This window comes from Pan troglodytes, chromosome 8 (genome assembly GCF_028858775.2).
Source record: "Pan troglodytes isolate AG18354 chromosome 8, NHGRI_mPanTro3-v2.0_pri, whole genome shotgun sequence".
NCBI classification, from domain to species: domain Eukaryota; kingdom Metazoa; phylum Chordata; class Mammalia; order Primates; family Hominidae; genus Pan; species Pan troglodytes.
The window spans coordinates 115,947,229-115,971,305 of record NC_072406.2 but is presented as its reverse complement, the minus strand read 5'-3'; the positions used below and the strand labels follow the sequence as shown (position 1 = coordinate 115,971,305).

At 49.3% G+C, this 24,077-nt stretch overlaps 2 protein-coding genes across 7 annotated transcripts in view; both read left to right on the top strand.

Annotated features, from left to right (window-relative positions):
* Positions 1-6,343, top strand: part of STN1 (STN1 subunit of CST complex) — a 61,391-nt gene extending 55,048 nt beyond the window's left edge. Inside the window, exons 11-14 of one of the 2 annotated variants that reach the window (XR_010147008.1) lie at positions 2,772-2,925; positions 4,844-4,905; positions 5,407-5,481; positions 5,796-6,342. The gene's annotated coding sequence lies outside the window, so the exon portion shown is untranslated. Of the gene's footprint in view, positions 1-2,771; positions 2,926-4,843; positions 4,906-5,406; positions 5,482-5,795 lie in introns of both variants that reach the window. The other variant, XR_010147009.1, reaches the window with a different exon arrangement.
* A 1,213-nt stretch (positions 6,344-7,556) lies between these two features.
* SH3PXD2A (SH3 and PX domains 2A) overlaps positions 7,557-24,077 on the top strand; it is a 266,664-nt gene continuing 250,143 nt past the window's right edge. For 3 of the 5 annotated variants that reach the window (XM_063782079.1, XM_016919276.4, XM_063782078.1), the window contains exon 1: positions 7,773-7,938. In XM_063782079.1, coding sequence (XP_063638149.1) covers positions 7,867-7,938 — 72 coding nt within the window. In that variant the 5' untranslated portion in view covers positions 7,773-7,866. Of the gene's footprint in view, positions 7,939-24,077 lie in introns of all 5 variants that reach the window. The other 2 variants (XM_016919277.4, XM_016919275.4) reach the window with 1 other exon arrangement.

Below are 24,077 nucleotides of genomic sequence, written 5' to 3'. Positions count from 1 at the left end.
GGGATTACAGATGTGAGCCACTGCAGCCGGCTTATTGGTGCTTTTTATATGGCAATGAGCAAAAGATTCAGAACTCTAAGAGTCAGATTTCATTTGAAAGGTTTTTCAATAATTATCTTTATGTCCTATTTCAGTCATTTATTCATTTAACAAACATTGAGTGAAAACTGGCTATGTGTCAGACATTGTTCTCAGCACTTGGGGGTGTGCCATGATGAGCAAACCAGGCCAACATCTCTGTGCTTATAGAGTTTGCATTCTTATGTTTTAGTAAAATCATTAATTAATAATCAGACATTGTCTACATGGTTTCTTGGCTCTCCATCGACAAGATTTTTCTATTTCGATTCTAAGCTTCTGAGCAGTGGCCACCCCTCATGAGCTAGGCAAGATAGACAAATGGCCAAGAGTCTTGGCCCAAAAGACAGGGATTTTTCCAAGGGTCTCCTGACACAAATGGTCCAGTTCCTACCACAGTAAACAACACTCTTAAGTGGAAATGTAAAATCTTTCCTCACAAGCACCTCTCATCTCCAGGGAGTTTCCTTTTTTAAATTTATTTTAATTTTTAGAGATGAGATCTCACTGTGTTGCCCAGGCTAGAGTGCGGTGGCTATTCACAGGTGCGATGATAGCACACTACAGCTTCAACCTCTTGGGCTCAAGCAATCCTTGTGCCTCAGCCTTTGGAGTAGCTGGGAGTCCAGGTGTGTGTGACTGTGCCCTGCTCCAGGGAGTATTCTTGGAGTATGCATGTGCAGGATGCTTTGTACTTGTAGACTGACCTGGACCATCAGCTCTGACCCCTGCCCCAAATAGCCCTTTAAATCAGCAGCAATCACCTCAGCTGCAAGGCCAATGTGCAAAAATGCATGGGCTAGTGCTGCTTACTTGGAAGGAATGATTTGTTTTAAGTAAGTTCAAACCTATTAATATGCCTCCCAAGAAGTTAACTATTCAGCAAACTGATTCCTCTCCCCTGCAAAAAATACAAATAAAAAATGAAAAGCAACAACTCCAAAAATGCAGGAAACATCTCACCTCCATGAAAGTAAAAACAAACAAACAAAAACCCTTAAGATATCTTTTAAAAGACTTTGAAGTTATATTCATGTAAGTTACATCTATCTATGGTAAGCAAGTGAGTAACGTTATCCAGGTGTGAAAAACCATGAAGTAAAAAACGATTCAGAAAACATTGCTTTCAGTCCATGTAATAAATGCCTTATTTTACCTTGAAATTTAAGGAGAAACTCATTCTTAGATGCTAACCACACCCACCCACCCCATCCTAAGTCTTTGCATCCCCCAAAACTACAGCTCCTCCAGATAATCTCTCCTCCATGATTCCAACTCTCCTTGGACTGGTCAGCCTGGAGGATGGTAATGACTCACCAATACTGCTAATGTTTGCGTCATTGTCCCTTATTTATTCCCTTCCAGGCTCATGACTCTTGTCTTTGATATAGGAACCCGGTCTGATGAAGCATCATTTCAGAATTTTAAGTCAACTTACAAGTGTGCTATTATTCACATCTGAGCACAAATTTAGGACTACTATTATTTCTTGAGTACTATTATTTCTTGAGTATTTACAGAGATCACTATTGTTGTATAAGAACTGGCTCAACATTAATTGGTAGCAATACATAATTCACTTTATCCAATAAAACCGTTTCAGTTTTCAAAAACAAATAAATAAATGCCTTACTTTAAGTGTACAGGAAGAGGCACACGCTTAACAGAACACTTATTTCTCCCAGGCTTCATTAAATTAATGCTGAATAAATATTTAATGAATAGTAACTTGAAGGGGCCCCAATGTGGCCCTCATTCTTTGAAATGATTCCCTAAACAAATGTGTTGGTTTATGATCAAATTCACAGAACTCCAGCCCATGGTAATTGACTGGACAGGGTGGATGCATGACCCAAGCTGGGCCAATCAGATTCTTTTTCCCCAGCAAACTGGGGGAACTGGACTCCAGAGGCAGCCAGCGAGTCTTCAGGTGTGTCTGGAATTGAGAGATTGGTAGACACTTATGTGTTGTGGGGGGCTCCTGCTACATGAGTGAAGAAACGAGAAAAAGTCTGCAGTCAAAAAAGTAAATCAGGCACACAGTGCTAAGCAGAGATAAGGGATGAAGAAAATTATTATTGCTCATGTTCTTGAAGATTTGATACTTCCTGGTTCTACTACTTCAAGAAGCCAGGATGTGTGTGGATTCCATGAGACGCTACTATATATTGGAAATAAGCCCCCTCCCCCTTTCCAAGCTAGCTTAGCTCAATTTTTAGTATTTGTAAACCAACGAGTCTTAACTAAGACATACACTGTTCATATGTTAGGAGGTAAGATCATAGCAATCTGCCTAGGGCAATACCTTGTTGATGACCATCCAAATCCCAGCCAGATTCACCCATGTAGGCAAAAGCCAGCCTGCTAAGGCTTTCTGTCTCTCACCTATTGGGTAAGAAAAGAACCAACTAGAGGGGTATCTTCTGCTTTAGATAGGGCAGGGCTTGAGCTGAAGCTGGACTTGATTTTGAGAGTCTTGAATCTTTCACCTGAAAGAGACGTGTGGATTCAAACAGGACAAAGAACAGTAATTTCTATGCCATTTCTGAATAGAGAATTGAAAAAAAAAAAAGACAGGATAAAACCAAAACCAGATTCATATTTTTGGTTATTTGTGGCTTCAGGCTATTTTTAAAGAAACTGCCTTTGAATTCCCCGTGGTATTTTTCTTTTCTGTTCTTTTTGTCTTCCAGAGGCCAACCCAGGGTTTGCTGGATTCTGGAAAATCCAGGGGATTTTGAAAAAGAAAATCTGTGGTGGTTTATCACTAAAACAGAACTATACAGGCTGATCTTTTATACCCAGATGATGCTGGCAACCCCCTCCCAGCCAGGAATACACGTCAAGGTATGTTCAATTGTTGAGATAGACTGTATGAAACCATCCACACTTATTCCTGAAGGTCTTAAAACACAATGCACTAGTTTGGGGGCCAGATGCCTGGTCAGGGTTAGGGATGCAGCCTGGAGTTTTGGAATAATATTGTTTTCCTCTGTGAATCTAATTATGTCCTTGGCCTCTTTGGCTGTGCAAGTTCCCAGATTTCCCTCTGGTATTCCAGGGCATGGCCACTTGCTAAGGCTGGAATTTCAAGTGGTTCTATCAAAACCTTCTGCTGCACACGGACCCTCACCGGAATCCAGGCTAAGACAGGAGAGTGAGACTCTCAAGGGACCGTGTAAAGAAGCATGTTGAGATTTTGCTGATGAACTTACTGTGCTGGGTGTCAGACGGAGGCGGCTTCCACCATCTGGTAGTTTGGCAACAGGAGGGGCCTGTTAGTATGGCTAGAATTCGCGAACAGTGGGGCTGGGTGGTAGGGCAGTTCTGGGGCCATATCCTGGTCCTGTTCCCCAGCAAGGAGAGGAGAAGCCTGACAAGCAATTTACTTCCCTGGGCAGTTGGCCTTGCTGTCTGCTCCACACTCAGGTGGGACCATCCTCAAGACACTCCCCAAACATAAGTCAATAAATATATCAGGGCTGATTTGAGAGAGAAAGGGAGTGGGGGAGAAGAAAAAGGAGGAGGAGGATGAGAAGAAGCAGAGACAGAAGCATGAGCGCTGGACCGCTTACAGTCTGTGGAAGGGCAGGTTATTCGCCCCAGGCCCTCCTGCCTGTCCCTGTGGCAGGAGGTAAAAGTGCTAAAACCACTTTGGCCAGAAGAGGGCCCCAAATTTCACTCAAATTTACACAACTCAGAGGGAGAGTCTTGCTAGACCTCAGTTTATGTAAGTTATCCACCACTGTACAGCATGGAAAGGGCCAGAAAGAGCACCAGAGACCCAGACATGGGAAAGAACTTCAAGGTCACAGGCTGGTTTGTGGTTAAGCAGGACTAGAACCCAGGTTGGGTAATTCCTGCTCTGAGACTCCAATTCTTCTTCTTCTTAGGCATCACTTAGCCCCAGCATTATCTACAAATATCTGCTGAGATCCCAGTAATTTAAAAAGACAACCATTTATTGAGGGCCTGGCATGTATAAAGCTCTGCGCTGGGTGGGCAGGTGTGTGTGGCAGGTGACAGAGGTGCTGGATGATGGGGGTGGGGAGGGAAAGGGTGGTGTCCATGTCTAAGTTCATGGTCCTCAAGGCCTTCAAAGGCTTCTTACTGGTTTAGAAGGCACAACCTAAAGCACAGGAAAGTTAAATAACAATAAAAGATATAAATAAGGTTCAATACAGTGAAGGCTGAGCTGTCATAGGGTGATGTATGATTAGTAAACAAATGTATGATTAGCAATTGTCATTCGATTTCTGAAGAGGAAGAGAAGGTTCTCTTGTGCTTTCATATAGCCCACTGTGGTTTCCAGTACTTTCCTGCATGTTGTCTTCTTTGGGGGTGGTCACAAAGACCCTACATGGGAGAGGAGGTAGGGCGGGTTCTGCTTTAGGGGAGCTGATGGAATTTGCACGTACACAGAGGACCATGGAGACACACACGGCCTCTGCTCTAGAGGATTGTACAGTCCTCTTTATTGGGAAGTCCAGGCATCACGAGTTCATATGCTTGTGTGAATGGAGAACTGGAACCAGGGACTCCAGGGTTTGAGTGAATGCAACATTCTAGACCTGCAGGTGTGCTAAGTGTACCCTTTAAACAAGCTCTTCTTGCCCTAGTATAGGCACATAAATGTGGAGGGGAAAGACAGCTGGTTTTGGACTAACTGGCTATGTGGCATCAAGCAACTTGCTTAGTTTTTCTTGGCCTTGGTTTCTTCCTCTGTAAAATAAGAGAAATAAATAACCTCTCTTGTCCCTTCTAGTTGGAAAGTTCTTTGATTCTAAGCATTCTACAATTACCTGTTTTCGAAAATCAGATTTTCAGGTATCAGTTTGCATCTTTATGTTGGCTTCTCTTTCCCTTACTTATCCTAAACTCAAAAAAAAAAATTTGCAATTATATTTTGTCATTTTTAACTCACACAATGTCCTTAGGTTGGAGTCATCTCCAGTTCATGGGCGGAGGTGGCAAAATAGGGGTTTCTCTAATCCTTTCTAGCACTAGCTCTTTGAGCAGATGTTTTCAACACAGGCCATCCTATATACCTACTGTGTGCCACGCATAGTTGGGGTATTTAATGAATGATGCACAGTCCCTGTTTCCAAGGAAACTTCCCCCAGTCTCTGTCATTTTGGGGGGATTGCCAGGCACATGTGAGGCATTCAATAAATGTATATTGAACAGAAAGGAATTCCCAAGGCACTGTGGGAAATAAATCTGTATGAGGTTGAAATGTACCCAGAGAAGAGATAGCCTGCACCATTTCATACTTAAATCCCCTTGGACATACGGCCCCAGTACAGAAAAGACATTTTTCTCCCACAGGTAGAAATAACTTCTGCCCAGATCTTGGCACCATGGGGTTGAGTGGGGAGCACTCAGTTGCTCCCTCCAATAAAGGTAATTACGGAACAAAGGGGGAAGTTGGGAGTATGCTCAAGTCAGGCTTAAAGGCCTGAATTTATAAAATGTCAAGTTGCAGGGAGTCTTTTAGGCAGGAGAAAGGCTACCATTTTGTAGGCCGCTAGGAAGTGGGGAAGAACTGGGCCCTCTCTCCTACAAATTTATTGTGCTTGGTGTGTTCATTGTGGATCTGGGTCCGAAAGAAGGGTAATAAGGAAACCACTAGTGCTGTTTTAGGTGAGCTGACTGCTTTGATTCACAAGGGGACCCAAATCAAACTAAACCCCCTCCTCTTCTTCCCCCCACAACAGCTAAACACCAGCTCCCCTCACTGGTGGCTTCTCAGGTTTTATTAGCACTTCCAGAAGACTTTGCCATCCACAGAAGACGAGTTATCCGAGAGCCATGATGAATCTCTTCCTCACAAACTCACAGGCTGTCTTGATCCATCATCAGAGAGGACCTGGAGCTGGCCAGCACCCTCCCACGTTTGGGAGCTCAATATGGAGGGCCCGTTCCAGGTCTACCTCTCATCCCTTCAGGGAATAATCCTTGCTCATGGAGGTAGTGCCCTGTCCTCCCATTTTCCCATCAGCTGAGCAACATTACCAGGTGCACCTTCCCCCGGGACTCCTGCTCCAACATTCACAAAGGTTTTCTGTCATCTTCTCTGACCAAGAAGCTCTGGCCTGGTGCCAAGATCTCTCACAGTCTGAGCCCCCTAGGCCCATCCATCTTTTTTTTTCTTTGTCCTGTGCCATCGTTTGGTGTCCTAGCGCCCTTCCCCAGGAAGGTTGGAGGAATAGTGGGTTACTCTGTACGGAGCAAATATGTGAATAAATAAAGCCTTAGATCTGTGCCTGGGTTCTGACAGTCTAGAGAACGCGCAGAAGAAAGTATTAATGCAATTAGGTCATAAAATTATTTGTCCTCTTTTCAGATGTTTCACGTTGGTCCACAGTCACAAAGCTTTATTGTGATTGTGTAACAACTGGAGTAGTTGTGAAAACACTACCCTTTAAATGTTTGAAAGCAGAATGGGAAAAAAATGTTGAACCAGAAGGGGGGAAGCTACATTGAATTAAGTAGTAACTGTGCTCCAAGTCCAGGGACCACGGACAAGTGGCTTGGAAAGTGGGTTTTCCAGACTAGAGGGAGGGGTGAGAATGCCAGAGCCTGGGGCTCACGGCGAGCTGGCCTCCAACCGGGTGGGTTTTCCCACCATTGTATGCTCCTTTCCCTGTCGCCAGCTTGGGGAGGGTCCCCAGGGGAGCCCTGGGCTTAAGGCAGTGGTGTTATGCAGAGTCTGTAACGTTGTCATTGGTAAATGATGCACAGGGTAGTTACACAAGCCCAGATCGATGGACGACTCAGGCAACGAATCGATCACTTTTCCGGGGAGAATTCACCCTTTATGACCTGCAGAGGGTCAGGTGGTTCGTCCAAAGAGGCTCTGGCTTGAAGGATTTAAAGCTGGCCTTTTCCCCATTCCCATCTCCTCCTCGGGGGCCTGGGCAGTAACAGCCGGGTAATAAACTACTTCTCATTAAAGAGATCTGGGGGTGGAAGTTGTAGGGGACATAAAAGTGGGGACAAAAAGGCACAAATCCGCTTCGAGGCGGAAAGCCAGGATGGGGGCGCGCGGGGCTCACTTTCCCCGCTCCCTCTCCCCCCGAAGCCACCCTGAGTTTTTGTGCCTAGCGAACTAGCCCGGTGCTGCGCCAGGCCGCTGGCTGCGCGCTGGGCTCGGGTGGGGGCTCGTCGGCCCGCCCCTGCCACTGGGGCCGGGCAGCAGCCCCCTCCCCGTCGCCCCGAGCCCCTCCCCCGGCCCGGAGCCCCTCCCCGCGCGCTTCCCCTCTCTCCCCTCCCTCCCTTCCCTTCCCTGCCTGCCAGGCCCTGCCTCCGCCTCCTGCGCCCACAGCCTCCGCCAGCGCCGATCCCCCCGGAGCCCGAGCCGGAGAGCGGCGAAGGGGAGCCGCCGGCCCCTCCCCAGGACGCTGACAGCAGGCTCCGGGGCCCCCGCCCCGTCCCCTCGCCGGCGGGACACACCCCCGCCCCTCCTCTGCTCCGCCAGTTCCCGCCGGACCCACCGGGCGGCGGAGAGAGCGAGCGGGCGAGCGCAGCGCGGCGGCCGCGCGGGAGTGAAGGGGCGCGCGGCAGGCCGGCGGGGAGCCCGCCGGGGCGCACGGAGCCCGCGCGCCCTCCGGGACCCTCCCCCGTCCCTGGGCCGGACCTGTGGTCGCCGGGAGTCCGGGCAGCGTTCGGCGCGCCGGGCCGGGGTGGCGGGCGGCCCCGGGACCCGGGCAGCTGGAGAAGGAGCCGGAGCCCGGCCGGGATGAGAAGGTGACGCCGCCGGGGGCGCCACTCGCTTTGTGGGGGAAGATGCTCGCCTACTGCGTGCAGGATGCCACCGTGGTGGACGTGGAGAAGCGGAGGAACCCCTCCAAGCACTACGTGAGTACAGCCCCCGCCGACCCTGCTGGGGGTGGCCCGAGGTCCCGGGAGGGCCCCGGATGGCCCCTCGCCCCTCCCAGCTGTGAGGTCGCGAAGCTAAGCGCCCACTGGGCAGCCAGCAGCCGTGGAGTTTCTTCGCAGGGCTGTGATCTCCAGGGAAGCCTCTTCTGTCCTTCCTCCTTCGCACCCCCCCCCCCGCCCGGTTTCTTTTTTTGGCATTGGAATTGGCAAGTGGCTGCCCTTGTCTGTTACAACGGTGAAGTCATCTGTCCGCCTTTGATGGATGGTGGGGGGAGCTTTCGTCAACCCCTCGCAGAGCAGCCCCGTCGGGAAAGCGCATCTCCTCGGCCCTCCCCAGGGGCCCTGGGCGCTCACGCTCACACAGCCCGAGATGCTTTCAGAGCTCGCCCTGGAGAAGGAAGCCTCGCGCCCTGCCTCCCACGCCAGCTCTGTCTCTGCCTTCCTAGGCCTGGGGCTGGGGGCAGAAGGAAGCCGCCGCCCCCTTGCCCAACCTCCACCCTCCGCGCTAAGCTTTGATTTCCCTCATAAAGCCATTGTGTCCGTCGGTGTGAGGAGAATTGTGGCTTTTCCTTTTATCCCTCCTCTGGACGTGACCCTTAACCGGGTTCATTTCCTCTTAAGTGATGCTCCATCTCCAGACACGAGGAGGCGAATGTTTGCTGTGGTCTCCGAGAAACCGCCCCTCCCCCTTCCTCCCCCAAACTTTAATGAGAAGGGGTTAAGGTTGACTGGGGCAACTCCAGAGCCTATGTGACAGTTCCCCTTTCATCTCAGCCGGTCCTGTCTTCCCATCCCTCACACCTTAGGAAGTAAACACGGTGTCCTTGACCCCTCTGAGCGTCTGTGCTCCTGTACTTGAGATAGAAGAGACCCAAGCACAGAGGACTGCATGTTATTTGCAAATTGGGTATTTAGAGGAGCAGTTCCAGTGCTCAAAGCATTAATCTTAACAGTTAAAACAGGCGCTGGTTGCTGCCCTGGATTGTACATTGATCTCTGAAGTGCCTTTTCTTCCACTGTTGCAAAGGGACTGGGGTTTGTGGCAATGTCAGCCTCGGGCTACTCTTTTTGCCTTTGTCACCAGTGTAGCTCTGAACTTTGAGTTTCTTTACAGCTGAGCAAATGCGGCTGGGCTCATATGGGGAGGAGGTAAATGTGGAGGCAGGTTCCTGACTAGGCAGGGAGGTGGGTGCCTGTCGGGTCCAGTCCCTGACACCCTTAGAGAGTTGTTTCTTTTGTGTCATCTGGTCCAGCAAGCATTTTCTGCTGCTGTTACAAGAAAGCTCTTTTTGGAGGGCTTGGTTCACCAGGTGGTCAACCTGCTCTGTGGACAGATGTCCCTTTGTATATCCCAGGGTTTATTTTTCTCAAATGTTGCAGGCTAAGTTTTAAGGGTTCTCATTTGTAGTCCTCAGCTGAGCTTGGCACTGCATTCAACAGATGGCACTCTGCTCTGAGACCCAGGCAGGTGCGTTTCCAACTCTGGATTTTAAATGAAACATCACATTTCAGCTCCCACCGATGGTGCCCAAGGTTGCAGATGCAGGACACACTGGTAACAAACTAGAACCGGAGCCCACTGCAGACAGGATTGAAAGGCAAGATTGCGTGCTGGGATTCTGAAGTTAGACGGTCTTGCTCAAAGCCTGGCATGCAGCCAGTAACTAGCTGTGCCACCTTGGCAAGTTATTTAAACCTCCCCCAGCCTCAGTTTACTCAATTTCAAGTAAGGATAATAATAGTATGTACTTGTTGGGAGAATTAAATGAGATCATCTATGTAAAGCACTTAGCCCAGTTCCTGGCACGCAGTAAGCTCTTATTAAATGGTAGCTTATTATTGGTGAAATTCTGACTAAGAAAGTATTTTTGAAAAGCAGCTATTAATGGTCTGGCAAAAAGGAAGAAAGATTTTGGGTTTTAAGATTGATAATAACTTGTTCTATGTGAAAAACACAAAAGAAGTCCTGTCCAGTTCCCTCGAAATGATCATTTCCTTCCTTTTTACAGACAAAGTGTTTCCCGGGACATCTCCGCTTCCCGAGTAAGAATCGATGACATTATGTTTGGGGGGGGCAGGGAGTGATGTCACTGAACAGATGGGGCCATGCAGAGTTCTGAACTAGAGTTCTGGAAAACAGTGAGAGGAGAAAGTGTTACATGTTGTGGAATTGTGGAACGGGCAGAGACCCGAAGACTCATCTGGCTGAACTCCTTCATTTTACAGATGAGGAAATGGAGAGCCAGATTGGGTAAAGTAACTTGCAACACAGCTACTCACAGCTGGGTTTTTTTCATTGCATGTACCCTAAGTCCAGTTGGGTTTGGCTAAGAGGACAAATAACTGGTGGTCAAAAAGTTTCTACCCATTTGGGGCATTGTATATATATTAATACATAACATAAGCATATCCAATAATAGAAAGGGGGAAAGAAAGCAATAGAAAGGGCCTGGTGGGACAGACAGGGGCAGGAGGAGCGGGTTTGGGGAGGCTGCAGCCTCTTCCTCTCCTGGCCCTTGCATGGTGAATACCACACACCAGAAGCTCAAGTGTTGTGAGTAAGGCCCTCTGGTGTGGTCAGCTGGCAGGACATGCTGCACCCATCGCCTATGTTCTGGAAACCCTCTACACTGGAGGAGCAAGCCTCCTTCCAGCCTTTCCTCTGCTGATGGTGAATTCTGAGTCTGTGGTTTGGTAAATTGCAGAGCAGAGAGGTTTTACGGGATGTGCGTGTTAGCCAGAGCTAGCCGATGAGAGGCCTGGGGCCCACGCAGGAGGAGCTCTGCTGGCTCCAGAGTGCTGGGAACACACTGCAAAGGTTCTCTCAGGACATTCTGCAAAGGGTTTGCTCATCCCCACGGGGAGGGGGAGCTGCCTGAACACGAAGGGTCCTGTGCTTTCGGTCAGTTCATGAAGGCACGCAAGTAGCTTCCATCATGGGGATGGCACTCAGCCCTGGCTTCCTTCCTCTCTGCCAGGCCCCTGCTTGGGGTGGGGTTGAGAAGGGCAGGCAGCTGCTACTAAGGTCAGGCTCCCTGGCATGAAGCTAGGCTCCTTTCCTGGCTTTCTGAGCTGTGCCTGGGGAGACCCTAGGTAAACTGGCTTTGGCCTCTGACCGCTTGTCTTGAAAATGGTCCTGATGATGCTGGATGCAGAATGCAGATTCCTTCGTTTGAAAGTTTTTCAGTAAAGATTTGAATTCAGGTCCACCAGGTTCTTTGTGCTCACAGGCAGGTATAGGTATATATCAATTCATGTGGTGGAGAAAAGCTCGTTTATCTAAAACAAACAAGAAATTATATCTATCTGGATTTGGGAGGTATTGCACTTTCACAGTTGTTTTATTTCCTGATTGTTTATTTCAGACAAATACCAATCATGAATGTTCTGATCCTCTGCAGGACTCTTTGGGGAATGCAAATAATAGCCAGTTTAGCAGTTACCATCGATGGTGAAACATACTTAACACTCGTGTTTTCGTGTGATTCCTGCAGGTCATTGAATGTACCCTAATGTGGGATAGGTTTTTGGATTCTGTTTTACAGATGAATTAACTGCGACTTGGAGCAATTCACCAACTTGCTTAGGGTCTCGCAGCTGGCACAGGGCAGAGCTAGGGCAATGCAGGTCAGGTTAGCTCCAAAGTAGGATGTGGATATAAGGTGGGGCCCTTCTCTTCAATTAGAATGCGGGCAGAAAGGCCAGGCTCAGCCCTGTTCCATGGTGACAGAGCAGTACAGGGTTGTCTTTAGGACTGCCTCACTGTAGAGACATCTACCATGTGCCCTGCAGGTGAGTTCGTGGTGGGCAACGCAGGCGGGTCACTGTGAGGCAGGAGGAGTAGAGCAACTTCAGGCTGGTATCTGGTCCCCAGTAATGCTTAGGGTAATAAATTAAGGGTTGACCCTGTGGACATAATATATTCTTCCTCTGTTTAGATCATCCCAGATTTTATTCTTGGTCCTGGGAGCTACATGCTTAGGAATTGGCCCCAAACTCATTCATTTCTGTGCCCTTCTTTTTTTTTTTTTTTTTTTTACTCAGCCCTTAGATTGTGACTCCAGCCCCACAGGAATGAGAATGTGCAGCCACAGCCTGCAAGGGTCTTTTTCAGGGCCAGTTCCATTATGGAATGAGTATGGTGTTGGGCAGATCAGTGCTTGAATCCTACCTGTGGCACTTCCTAGTTGTGCAACCTTGGGCTGTCACTCTGAGCCTCAGTTTCCTCACCTGTAACTTCACAGGGCTCTTGGGAAGTTGGCCTGAGATAATTTGGGGTAGTGTCTACCCGGTGCCTGACCTCACCATGGGCATGCACCATATACTAGTTGCCATCTGCTGTTCCTGATCACCAAGGCACTGCAGGTGATTTAGGACCCAATCGGTCAATCTGAGAGAAAAGGAAAGACTGAGGCAAGAAGGACGGCCCAGCTTTTCACAGTCTGATGGGGAAGTGGGTTACACGCCCCATGGAAAACACCCAGCCTCCAAGAGGAACAGATAAACACAGAGCAGCTGTTCAGACCTGGAGGGGTTCCTGGAGCTGAGCATTGGGATCTGGTGGTGGCTTTCTGGTAAGCTGGGAAGAAACAGAGGTTAGGAGGGAAGGAAAGAGGTTGCTCTGGGTAAGGGCAAGGTCAAATAGGATCCTAGCCCAAGGTCAGCACCACACATGGGTTAACACTCTTGCCTGCTCTCTCTGTCCCTCTGTCTCTCTTACACATGCACAAGCATGGGAACAGTTTCTTCTCTGGGGAGGGAAGTGATCGAGGGGTGATTCACGGGTCTGACAAGGCTCCCTGCTCATGGAACAACCAACCACATCCTTCAAGGCCGTTGGAACAGGGAGCACAGCCAGCCATTTATCGCAACCCTGTGTCGAGCTGAGTGAGGGCTTTTGGGGGGCAAACCAGGGTAGAAATTACCATGTGTGGTGGCAGGCAGAGGGAAAGGGAAGAGAAGGGAAAAATAAACCTATTTGATGTCAGAGGAGACCGATTCCAGCCCAGAAGTACAAGCCCCAGCTGCTGCATTTTCCAAAGAGATATTCCGGGGCCAGCATGAGTTAACTGACCGTGGAGGCTATGAATTAGGGAAGTGTTGTTAGGACTTCTGACTTTGGGTTTGCACAGCAGTTCCCTGTAAATTGGCTTCTAATTGCCTCAGCCTGAGTCACTGACCAGACTATTTCTTGGCCAGAAAAAGTCTAACGGGCAACTGTGTTCGCTTTTACCTCTTAATTAAACACAATGAAACAAATAATAGAGTTATACACATGGTAGTCCCACTTACTCCTCTCAAGTTCTGAGAATCCAGGAAAGGGATAGTGGATTAGGATAGGAACCCAGGGGACAGGAAGGACAAGGGGTGTGTGTGGGAAATGAGGTGGAGATTCTGGCTTTGGAAATATGTTCTGAGTGAGGGCCAGAGGTGTTCTCTGCCATGACAATTGCCAAAAATAATGGAAGCGCCCAATAGAGTGATCAGGGCTTCCAGAGGCGGATTCCCAGAGCAGCGTGCTACTTCCTGCCTGGCCCGGGCTTCTGCTGCCTGTAGTGCAGCCAGTCACAGGCGGGCAGGTGAATGGAAGGTCAGGAGCCTAGCTGTGAAGGGGATGGGGGTCACAGGAGGATCCCTCTTGTGCCTCTGGGTAACCCCCAAGCAAGTCACCATATCAGCCGCAGAGACTGAGCCCCTGCTGTGTGCATGGTGCCGGTCAGAGTCCAGCAAGGCTGTCCGGACCCCATAAGAAGGGGGAGAACTAACATACAAGCACCTACTATGTGCCAGGCAATGCAGAAGATGCCTTTAGAGGCGATTTTACTTGAACCTCATAACAACCCCATGCAGTTAGGTAGGTGTTTTTATTCCCACTTTATAGATGGGGAAATTGAAACTCGGAGGGTTTGTGTCATTCTACTCAGAGTAATTCTGTGGCAGGGCTGGGATTCTCACCCTGGTCTCTGACACCCACATCTATGAGTGCCACTTCTTCCCCATCAGAGCTGGCTTGGTGAGAGAGAAAATAACCAATGAGTCCAGGCAGCACCACCTGGGGATGAGGGGTGCACCTGGGAGGCTGTGTTGTCCCAGAGCACCTGTGTGCCGTATCCCTTGGCTGAGCATTGGGATATCCTGGCCCCACCACTCACTGCCGTGGGATACAGTGCAAGTTACTTATGTCTCTGAGCCTCAGTTTCCTCATCAGTAAAAAAAAAAAAAAAAAAAAAAAGAATATATGGGGAAAGTTGGACCTAGCTCTTAGGGTTATGATGAAGATGAAATGAGTTTGTAATTGTAAAGAGCTTAGACCGGTACCTGGCGCCTTATGGAGCTCAGCATAAGTATTTGCTTTCACAATCACTAAGTCCTGAAGCTGTTCAGAGGAGGGAGAGCACTCTGTGAACTGGAGTTTCCAGGGAAGACCGACTGGAGAAGGCAGCTTCATGATGGACCTTGAGGTGTAATTAGGATTTGGCTGGGAAAGAGTAGGATTTAGATGGGAAAACTGGGGAAGGGCATTCCAAGAAAGAGAAAAGCAAAGGTGCTGGAGGTGGAACGTGCAAGGAAAAGCTGGGCAAAGCCGAGGGTGGATGAGGGAGAGAAGGATGACAGGAAGGCTCAGGGCCAGCTCTGAGAGGCTCCGATGGCAGCAGAGGGAATTCAGTTTATTCTGTAGACACCTTGGAACCTTCCTTTTCTCCCAAGGGCTTGGCAGGGAGAGGGAGCTAAATAGTCACTTTGAGGTCCTCCTGGTGGGCTCCAGCGCTGTTTTTGCGACTGTGCCTGGAACAGAGCTAAGTAAGGACTGGAACCTTTTTCTAGCTCTGCCTGGGGGACTCTTTAGTTGGCCAGCTGGGTCCCACCCCTCCTGTTTACAGCTCTCACTCCTAGGGGTCTGGCTTCCCCATAAAAAGTTGATTGCACCCACGCTCTTGGGGAGGAAGGGTTGAGGAGGAGGAGGAGGAGAGGGAGCAGCAGGAAGTGAGGTGTCAGCTGCTTTGGGTCTTAACTAGCTTGGGAGGGCCTGATGCAGCAGCGTTTCAGGTGGAGTAATTTCCATCCACACTCCCCCAGTGGCAAGAGCGAGAATGCGCCCATCCTCGTAGGTTCTGGGGGCCAATACCTCACAGTCTGAGGGGAGCCCAGCATGTCTGTGTCTTCTGAACCATCTACACTAATGTTGCCTTCTACTTCAGGATCTCTCTGAACTTGTTTTAGTTTTTTTTTTTTTTTTGAGTTGGGGTCTCGCTCTGTCACCCAGGCTGGAGTGCAGTGGTGCGATCTCGGTTCACTGCAGCCTCCGCCTCCCGGGTTCAAGCGATTCTCGTGCCTTAGCCTCCCAAGTAGCTGGGATTACAGGCATGCACCACTACACCCAGCTAATTTTTGTATTCTTAGTAGAGGTGGGGTTTTGCCATGTTGGCCAGGCTGGTCTCGAACTCCTGACCTCAGGTGATCCACACGCCTCAGCCTCCCAAAGTGCTGGGATTACAAGTGTGAGCCACTGCGCCTGGCCTGAACTTGTTTTAGTTTTAAATGCAGTGCTTCAGCTGGGCATGGTGGCTCATGCCTGTAATCCCAGTGCTTCAAAAGGCCAAAGTGAGGAGGATCACTTGAGGCCAGGAGCTCAGACCAGCCTGGACAATGTAGCAAGACCCCATCTCTAAAAAAAAATTAAAAAATAAGCCAAAATAAGCCAGGTGTGGAGGCATGTGCCTGTAGTTCCAGTTACTCAGTCGGCTGAGATGGGAGGATGGCTGGAGCCCAGGAGGTTGAGACTGCAGTAAACCGTGATCACACCACTGCACTCCAGCCTGGGTGACAGAGTGAGACCCTGTCTCAAAAAAAGAAAAATTCTAAAAAGCTAGGCATGGTGATGAACACCTGTAGTCTAGCTACCCGGGAGGCTGAAGTGGGAAGATCACTTGAGCCCAGGAATTGGAGGCTGCAGTGAGCTATGATTATGCCACTGCATTCCAGCCTCGGTGACAGCAAGACCCTGTCTCTAAAAACAAATAAATAAATGCAATGCTTCAAACTACCTCTTCATTTATTTGACCTCTACCACACCCCAGATAGTCTAGTAAACCTTATTCTTAGGGAAAATGTAATAATAAAAATAACAGCTGACCTTTCTAAATGTTTTCTATGTGCTAAGCATTTCATATGGATGTTCTCAGAACAGCCCCACGCAGCATGTAGCTCCCACCAGCATCCATACTGTACAGGTGAGAGCACAAAGGCTCAGAGAGCTCAAATGAATTGCCAGATGCCACGCAGCTGATGCGCTGCATGTGGAGAGGCCTGCACTGACCCAGGTCTGCTGGCTCCAAAGCCTGCCCTGTCCCCACAGAGACCGCTTAATGACACATTACACACCCAGGATGCCTGGGCTCCACGGTTCCACCTTAGGCCTAGTTGGTTGGCTCCTCAAGCCGTGAGATCTTCCACATGTCACCTCCCCCTTCTAGAACTACATTTGCCCATCTAGAAAATGGTGCAACTGTTTCTTTTCAGGCTTGCGTTGCAGAGCGGAGGGCAGGTATAACAGCTGCTTTGGAAAGCACTGAGCCCAGAGATGATAGCTGTGTGAGGGGGTCCCTTGATTCCCCAGTCTGGGTTCTTAATTATCTAGGGCAGGGATGCTATACAAAGTGAGTTGTTCCTGACCCCAGGGAATTTTTAAACAAGGTTCACCTGCCCAGCCACCTCTCCTGAGAAGCCTCATAGGCAGAGTCGACTCAGGAGTACTTAGGCTCTTAGTGAAGATCTCTTCTAGAAAACGGCCTCTGGTTTTCCTTCTTTCCAAACCAATCATTTTTTTGTGAACAGGAAAAGACAGAGTTATTCCCAGTCCCATCTCTCCTTGCTGTTACCTGAGCGGAGGAAGTGATATCTAAGTGGCTGAGTTAGCAAAGGGGAAACAGCTGTGGTTTCTGCGGCTCCACTGGGCTGCTTTCTCTGTCCCTGTGCTGTCATTTCCCTTTGGCTGGCGAGGAAGCCACCCTCCCCAAGCCTGGACAGAGGCCCATGGCTGGGTCGGGGTAGACTCTGTGTGTGTGTGTCAATGCAGCACAAATTATGCAGTGGGGCGGGTGGGACAATTTAGCCTGTTTCTGGGATCCCTGGAGCATGAACTTCAGACGTGTTGGAAACTGATCACTCTTACCTGATCTGACCACAACTTCAGGGAGTCAGGAGTGGAAGTAATGCCCCATGTTGAGAATGAACTTGCAGGGTGTACCAGGTGGGGTAGGGATTGATGGAGTGTGGGCTGGTTTGCACTTTTGCCCATCACTGTGTGGTCCCTGATGGAGAACCCACGTTGTTTTCCTTTTTTGAGGCGTACTCTCACTAAAGGAGACCTTGGCACGTATTGTATCACCACCATCATCATAGAGCTGTTACAGGAAAGGGGTCCCGATCCAGACCCCCAGAGAGGGTTCTTGGATCTCCAGCAAGAAAGAATTCAGGGCGAGTCCATAGAGTAAAGTGAAGGCAAGTTTATTAAGAAAGTAAAGGAATAAAAGAATGGCTGCTTCATAGACAGAGCAGCCCCGAGGGCCACTGGTTGCCCATTTTTATGGTTATTTCCTGATGATATGCTAAACCAGGGGTGGATTATTCATGCTTCCCCTTGTGAGACCATATAGGGTAACTTCCTGACATTGCCATGGCATTCATAAACTGTCATGGTGCTGGTGGGAGTATAGTAGTCAGGATGACCAGAGGTCACTCTCGTTGCCATCTTGGTTTTGGTGGGTTTTAGCCATCTTCTTTACTGCATGCTGTTTTCCCTTTTCTTCTTTTTTTTTTTCTTTTTTCTTTTTTTTTTTGAGATGAAGTCTCGTTCTGTCGTCCAGGCTGGAGTGCAGTGGCACAATCTTGGCTCACTGCAACGTCCACCTCCTGGGTTCAAGTGATTCTCGTGCCTCAGCTTCCCGAGTAGCTGGTATTACAGGCACACACCACCATGCCCAGCTAATTTTTTGTTTGTTTTTTTTTTGGTGGAGACGGGGTTTCACCATGTTGGCCAGGCTGATCTCGAACTCCTGACCTCAGGTGATCTGCCTGGCTCAGCCTCCCAAAGTTCTGGGATTACAGGTGTGAGCCACCGCGCCCAGCCTACTGCATACTATTTTATCAGCAAGGTCTTTATGACCTGTATCTTCTGCTGACCTCCTGTCTCATTCTGTGACTTAGAATGGCTAAACATCTGGGAATGCAGCCCAGTAGGTTTCAGCCTCGTTTTACCCAGCCCTTATTCAAGATGGAGTTGCTCTGGTTCACATGCCTCTGACACAGCTACCACATATTGAATTCCCATTTTGTGCCAGGCATTGCCTGGCCTTTGATTTATAACCTCTGGCCCCAGTGTGGCCATGAAGGTATGCATTTTTAACCCCATTTGACTCATATGGAACCTGAGGTTTGGAGAGTGCAGGTAGCATTGTTAAGAAAGCACAAACCCAGGCAGATGTGACCTCCCTCCCCTTCCCCAGCCCGCGCCTGGTTCTACACCATCACTGTGTCTTACACACTTGGTCCCTTTTCAGGGCACCCAGGGCTACAGGGGCTTCTGTGAGAAGGTGCTCCTCGTGGGGAACTTGCCCTGGTTGCTTTTGCCCATCTAAGTGTTCAGAGCATATAGGGATTGTCCCTGTCCTTTGAAGTGACTGCTTTGTAAACTCTTTCATGATAGGCCCAATTCTGACCCAGCGTTATCCCATTTCCTGATGGCCCAGACCCAAAAGGCTATTTTAAGGGACTTGCCTGTGTGGGAGAATTTCTCTCTGTAACAACAGAGGAGGAGGCCTGGCCGGCCTGGCATGGGGCTGGCAGTGGAGCTCCGAGAGGGTGAAACTCTGTCCTGAATTCTGCCTCCTGGGCTGGAACAGATTAGTTGAGCCCTCAGCGCAGTGCCTGGCACCCAGAAGGGATAGAATCACTTCTTGATGAGTGTAAGATTCCCAGAGGTAGCAGCCCAGGGATTTCTGCTGGTCAGAGCCTCAGTGGGCTGGCAAACTGATGCTTCTCTTGCAGCGTTAAGGTCCGTAATAGAACAATGTCTGCACTTTGGTCTCAAGCTGGGATTAATTACTGACTTTAGTCATCACTCATTGGCAACTTGAAGCAAGCAGCCTCATGTTTTTTGTTATTTCTGAACGTGGCAGCTCCCAGGCAGGGGAAGTGGGGATGTCAGGTTAGAGAATGTATGGGTGGAGTCCATTTTAGATGCAGGCACTTGTCTCATTTAATCCCCACAGCAAACCCTGGTCATCATCTGTGTTTTATAGGGGAGGAAACTGAGGCTCAGGGAGGTGCAGCATCTTGCCCCATCACTGGCAGCAACAGTGGGAGCCAGGGTTGCATCCCAGATCTCTTCAGGAACAAAGCCCGACGGCTTTATCTGACAGCTTCCCTAGGGGATGGGGAGCTAGGGAGCTCGTCACATAGGTCCTGGATAAAACCCCAAGGGGCTGAATTAAACCCCAGGTCACCTGCCCATGTGACCCTCCCTCTGAGCCCCTCCCTGAAAACATGATGTGGTTGGAGCGGATGTTAGGATATGATAACAAGCTTGCTATAGGAACAGATCTGTGCCAAGGTCTGGCCTCTATTTGCAGGTTCAAATTTGTATTCCCCTTGAACTCTTGCCCAGGGCCACTTTTGAAGGCCTGGCCCTTCAGAGGGTTCAGCTGCCAGTCTCCACATCCTCCTCTTGGGGACGGTGGATAGCATGGCATTGTGGTAGGGAGCATGGAGGAGTTTAAGTTCCTGGTATTTTCAGCCCCATGCTTGCTTAGGCAAAACCAGGCTCTGGAAACCAGAGTAAGCACTAAGAGAGGGACTTGGGTGCCAGCAGTTGGAAGTTGAGGGCAAGAGGATAGGGGCAGAGCATCGGCAGCTGCTGTCATGGGCTGTGGCTCTGAAGCTGGCTATGAATCACAGCCCTGCCACTCATTAGCTTGTTTCACTTGGCCAAGTTTCTTCACCTCCTGGGCCTCAGTTTCCTAAGTAAAATGGGTATAATAATACTACTACCTAACCCATATGGTTGTTACTCATATGATAACTGTTCCATAAATGGCACTATTGCTATCACCGGCGTTATCATCCTTCTTGATTTTGCTCAGTTTCTGCCATCTCCTGGAAGCTTCCCTGACCTCTCATCTTAAAATGACATTTCCAGTCTACGAATTTTTATAATGTTAATTGTTTTACCTCTCATTTAACACTTACCAAGAATGACCTTGGATTGTTCAGCCTTTGGCAAGCTGATATTTACTCATATTCATTCATTCACTGTTTCATTCAGTCAATATTTGAATGTTTACTATGTGTCAAGCGCTGGGAACACAGCAGGGCAGATAAAAATCCCTGCCCGTTTAGAGCTTACATTCTGGTGTGGGAAAGGAAACAATAAACAAACAAACGACACCCTGTCGTTTGCAGCAACATGGATGGAACTGGAGGTCATTATGTTAAGTGAAATAAGCCAGGTACGGAAAGACGGAAAGACGAATATTGCTGTCCTCACTCATAGGTGAGAGCTAAAAAGAGTAGATCTCACAGAGGTAGTGAAGAGTAGAATGGCGGCTACCAGAGGCCAGGTGGGAGGGATAAAGAGAGGTTGATTAATGAATACAAAAATACAGTTGGGTAGAAATAATACGTTTTAGTATTTGATAGTACAGTAAGGAAATTGTAGTTAACAATAATTTATTGCATATTTTACAGTAACTAGAAGAACTGGAATGTTCCCAGTACAAATAAAAGATAAGTGTTTGAGGTGATGGATAGCCCCATGACCCCGATTTGATTATTACACATTGTATACAGGTATCAAATTATCACAGGTACCCCCAAAATATGTATAACTATTATATATCATTTAAAAATAAAATACAATAAAATTACAAAATAGGTCAAAAACCTAGTGTATGAGATGGGGGTTAAATGGCGTAGGGAAAACTAAAGCCAGGTGAGGGAGACAGGCATGTTGGTGATGGTGGGAGTTGCTGTGCTATTTTTTTTTTTTTTTTTTTTTTGAGACGGAGTCTTGCTCTGTCACCCAGGCTGGAGTGCAGTGGTGCGATCTCGGCTCACTGCAAGCTCCACCTCCCGGGTTCACGCCATTCTCCTGCCTCAGCCTCCCGAGTAGCTGGGACTACAGGCACCCGCCACCCCACCCAGCTAATTTTTTTGTATTTTTAGTGGAGACAGGATTTCACCATGTTGGCCAGGACGGTCTTGATCTCCTGACCTCGTGATCCACCCGCCTCGGCCTCCCAGAATGCTGGGATTACAGGCGTGAGCCACTGCACCCGGCCTTGCTGTGCTATTTTATAGAGGGTGGCCAAGGACAGCCCCACTGTAGAGGTGGCTTTTGAGTAAGACTTGAGGGAGGTGAGGAAGTGAGCCCTGTGGCTATCTGGGGGGAAGTGGTTGAGGGAGAGGGAACAACAGGTGCCAAGGCCCTGAGGTGGCTGGTGTGGCCTGAGTGGAGTGAGAGAGGGGAGAGCAGCAGGTCATGGGGTCAGATAGGGAAAAGGGTCACGTTGGGCCTTGTATCCCTCCCCACCCTGCACAGCATGCTCTGCTCAGCAGTGAGGCCTCATGATGACCTAATGGAGACTGAAACTGGCCAAAACACTGCCAGAGAGGTGGCTTCAAGGACTGCTTGGGGTTTGACCCTGACCCCCTTTAAAAGAGACCTCCTGGGGAAACAGTCTCCATCAGCAGCGTCATGGGTAGGAACTCCAGGGCCCCAAAGGCAGGGTACACACCAGGAAGCTTCACTGGCTGAACGTGATTTTTGTGCCTACTGTGTGCAAGGTGCTGTGTTGAAAGCAGTGCTCCAGCTGGGAGCCAGGAGGCGGGTAGGGGGGTGATTTCCTGCAAAAGCAGCGACCACATCCTTTCATCTTTAACGCCCCCTCCTCATGCTAGCAGAGGGTCTGGATCATGGTGCGTCCTGGATCAGTGTGATAAATCCCTGGACAAAGGCTTCATTCTACTAAAGCCCCTTCCCCTCCGACCTCATACTCCTATTTTTACTGAAGCTTCTAACTTACAGTTGCTGAAGTTAGTTGTTAGAAACTCAAAACACATGTTCCTATCAGTATTGTATCGTAAATGGTGTTAAGATTCTCAAGTCAGCCCACCAAAACTTTTCTCATCCTCAGAGTAGATTTGTATCCCTGACAACCAGATATCTCTAGTTCACCTACAGCATAGGCTAACCTGGGAGCCTAAATGCTGTGTGTAACATCCAGGGAAACTGTCTTCCATTGTTCACAGTGAGAAGGAAACCCTAAGGCTACATAACAATAACAACCGTAACAACAGCAGCATGAACGATGTGCCCGCCACTAAGCACATCACTCATTTAATCCTTGCAACAGACTATGAGAAAAGCACTATTATGGTCCTTCCATTACTCAGAGAGAACAGAGGCAGAGAGAGATGCATGAGATGCATTTACCAATGGTCACAAGCTAGGAAGGGGCAGAGCGGGGTTCAGAGCCAGGCAGTGGGACTCCAGAGTCCTTCGCGAAACCTCTTGTTTCCTGGCCTTCCGGGAATCCCGCCAGCCAGCCTTGCTGCAGCCCAGGGTGGCTGTCTGTAGACCTTACGTTCAGGACACTTGTCATTAGGTGTTAACAAGTGTCAGGGTGAGGGAACAAAAGCCACGGGTGGCCAGTATGAGCAGTTTCTCTTTCTTCTCCCAGACAGGAAAAACCATTTGTTTCTGGAACCTGACACTGCAGGGGGTGGGCTTGGTGTATGTGGCCGCCTTCCTGGGCCATTTACAAGTGCAGCACATGGGTCTGGGGAGGGGGCTGGGCCGGGGTGGCGATGTGTTTATTGGTGGAAGCTAGATTAGGGTGTCTGGCAAGATGTTTTTGACACCTAGACCATTCCACTCAGTGAAACCCAACAGGTGGCCAGGCTGTTGCTTTAGCTGCAAGCGGGGCAACCTCCCTGCCCTGCCCTGTTCAGTTTATTGTTGGAATGAGATGGGTCCTAACCAGTCCTTCCTCTCTTCCCTGGCCCCAAAATAAACAGCAGCTGTTGTTGGTGCCATCATTTCTGCCTCTGCCAGTCTGTCAGCAGCGCTGGGCTCTTGCCTGGCCTTGCCCTTTTTGATTTGATGGCACTGGGCGTTGGGAGCCCTTTAGCTTTGCCCTACGGAGCCTGCCCTGCTGACCAGCTGGTGTGCCCTAACATGCCCTCTCCCAGGCCTGGTGGCTGCCCACTGGCACTGTCCCCTCCGGCCCTGTAGTGAGGCATGTGTGCATGGCGGTTGCAAACTCGGACTCCAGAATCTGACATCCATTTGCCCCCTGGTTCGGCTGCTTAGTTGGTGACTTTGGGGAGGTAGTTTAATGCTGAGCCTCAATTTCCTTCCCTGTAAGGGCAGCTGTTAGTATCTGTATCACGGGATGTTGTGAAGATTATGTGAGGCAGCCAGTGGGAGGCCGACTGCCTGACGGGAATCCCAGCCTTGCCACTCAGGGGCTGTGTGGCCTCTGGGGAGGGGCTGCGTGGCCTTGGAGGAGGGGCTGTGTGGCCTTGGGGGAGGGGCTGTGTGGCCTTGGGGGAGGGGCTGCAGCTTTCTGCACCTCGGTTTTCTCATCTGTAAAACGTTGATAATAAAAGCATCTCCCAGGCTGATGATGAGGATGGCACGGGTTAATTAACGTAAAACAGAAAACACTCAAAACACTGCCAGGCACAGAGCAAGAGCTCAGTGACTGGAATAGCATATGCTCTCCGTCAGAGAAGGCGGAGCATCCCCCGAAAGAATCCTTCACATGTGCATGTTCAGAGCTGACACAATTGCTGTTCTCCTGACCTGACTTTTGGGTCTGTGCTACCGAGCTAATTTGCTTGGCCTCGTGTCGTACCTGTGATTAGAACTTCCACTTCAGGGTGTAGGGGTGTTGGTGGAGCTAGTGATGAAGGAGGCTGGAGGCATGAAAAAAGAGAGTTGGGATTTCTATTCTACTTGCTAGTGGTTCTGCTGATGTAATGTAAGAAATGGAAAGAAGATTATGTCCATAGCCAAGGGCCGCCTTCAGAGCTGGTGAGCAGATCCCACGCGGGGT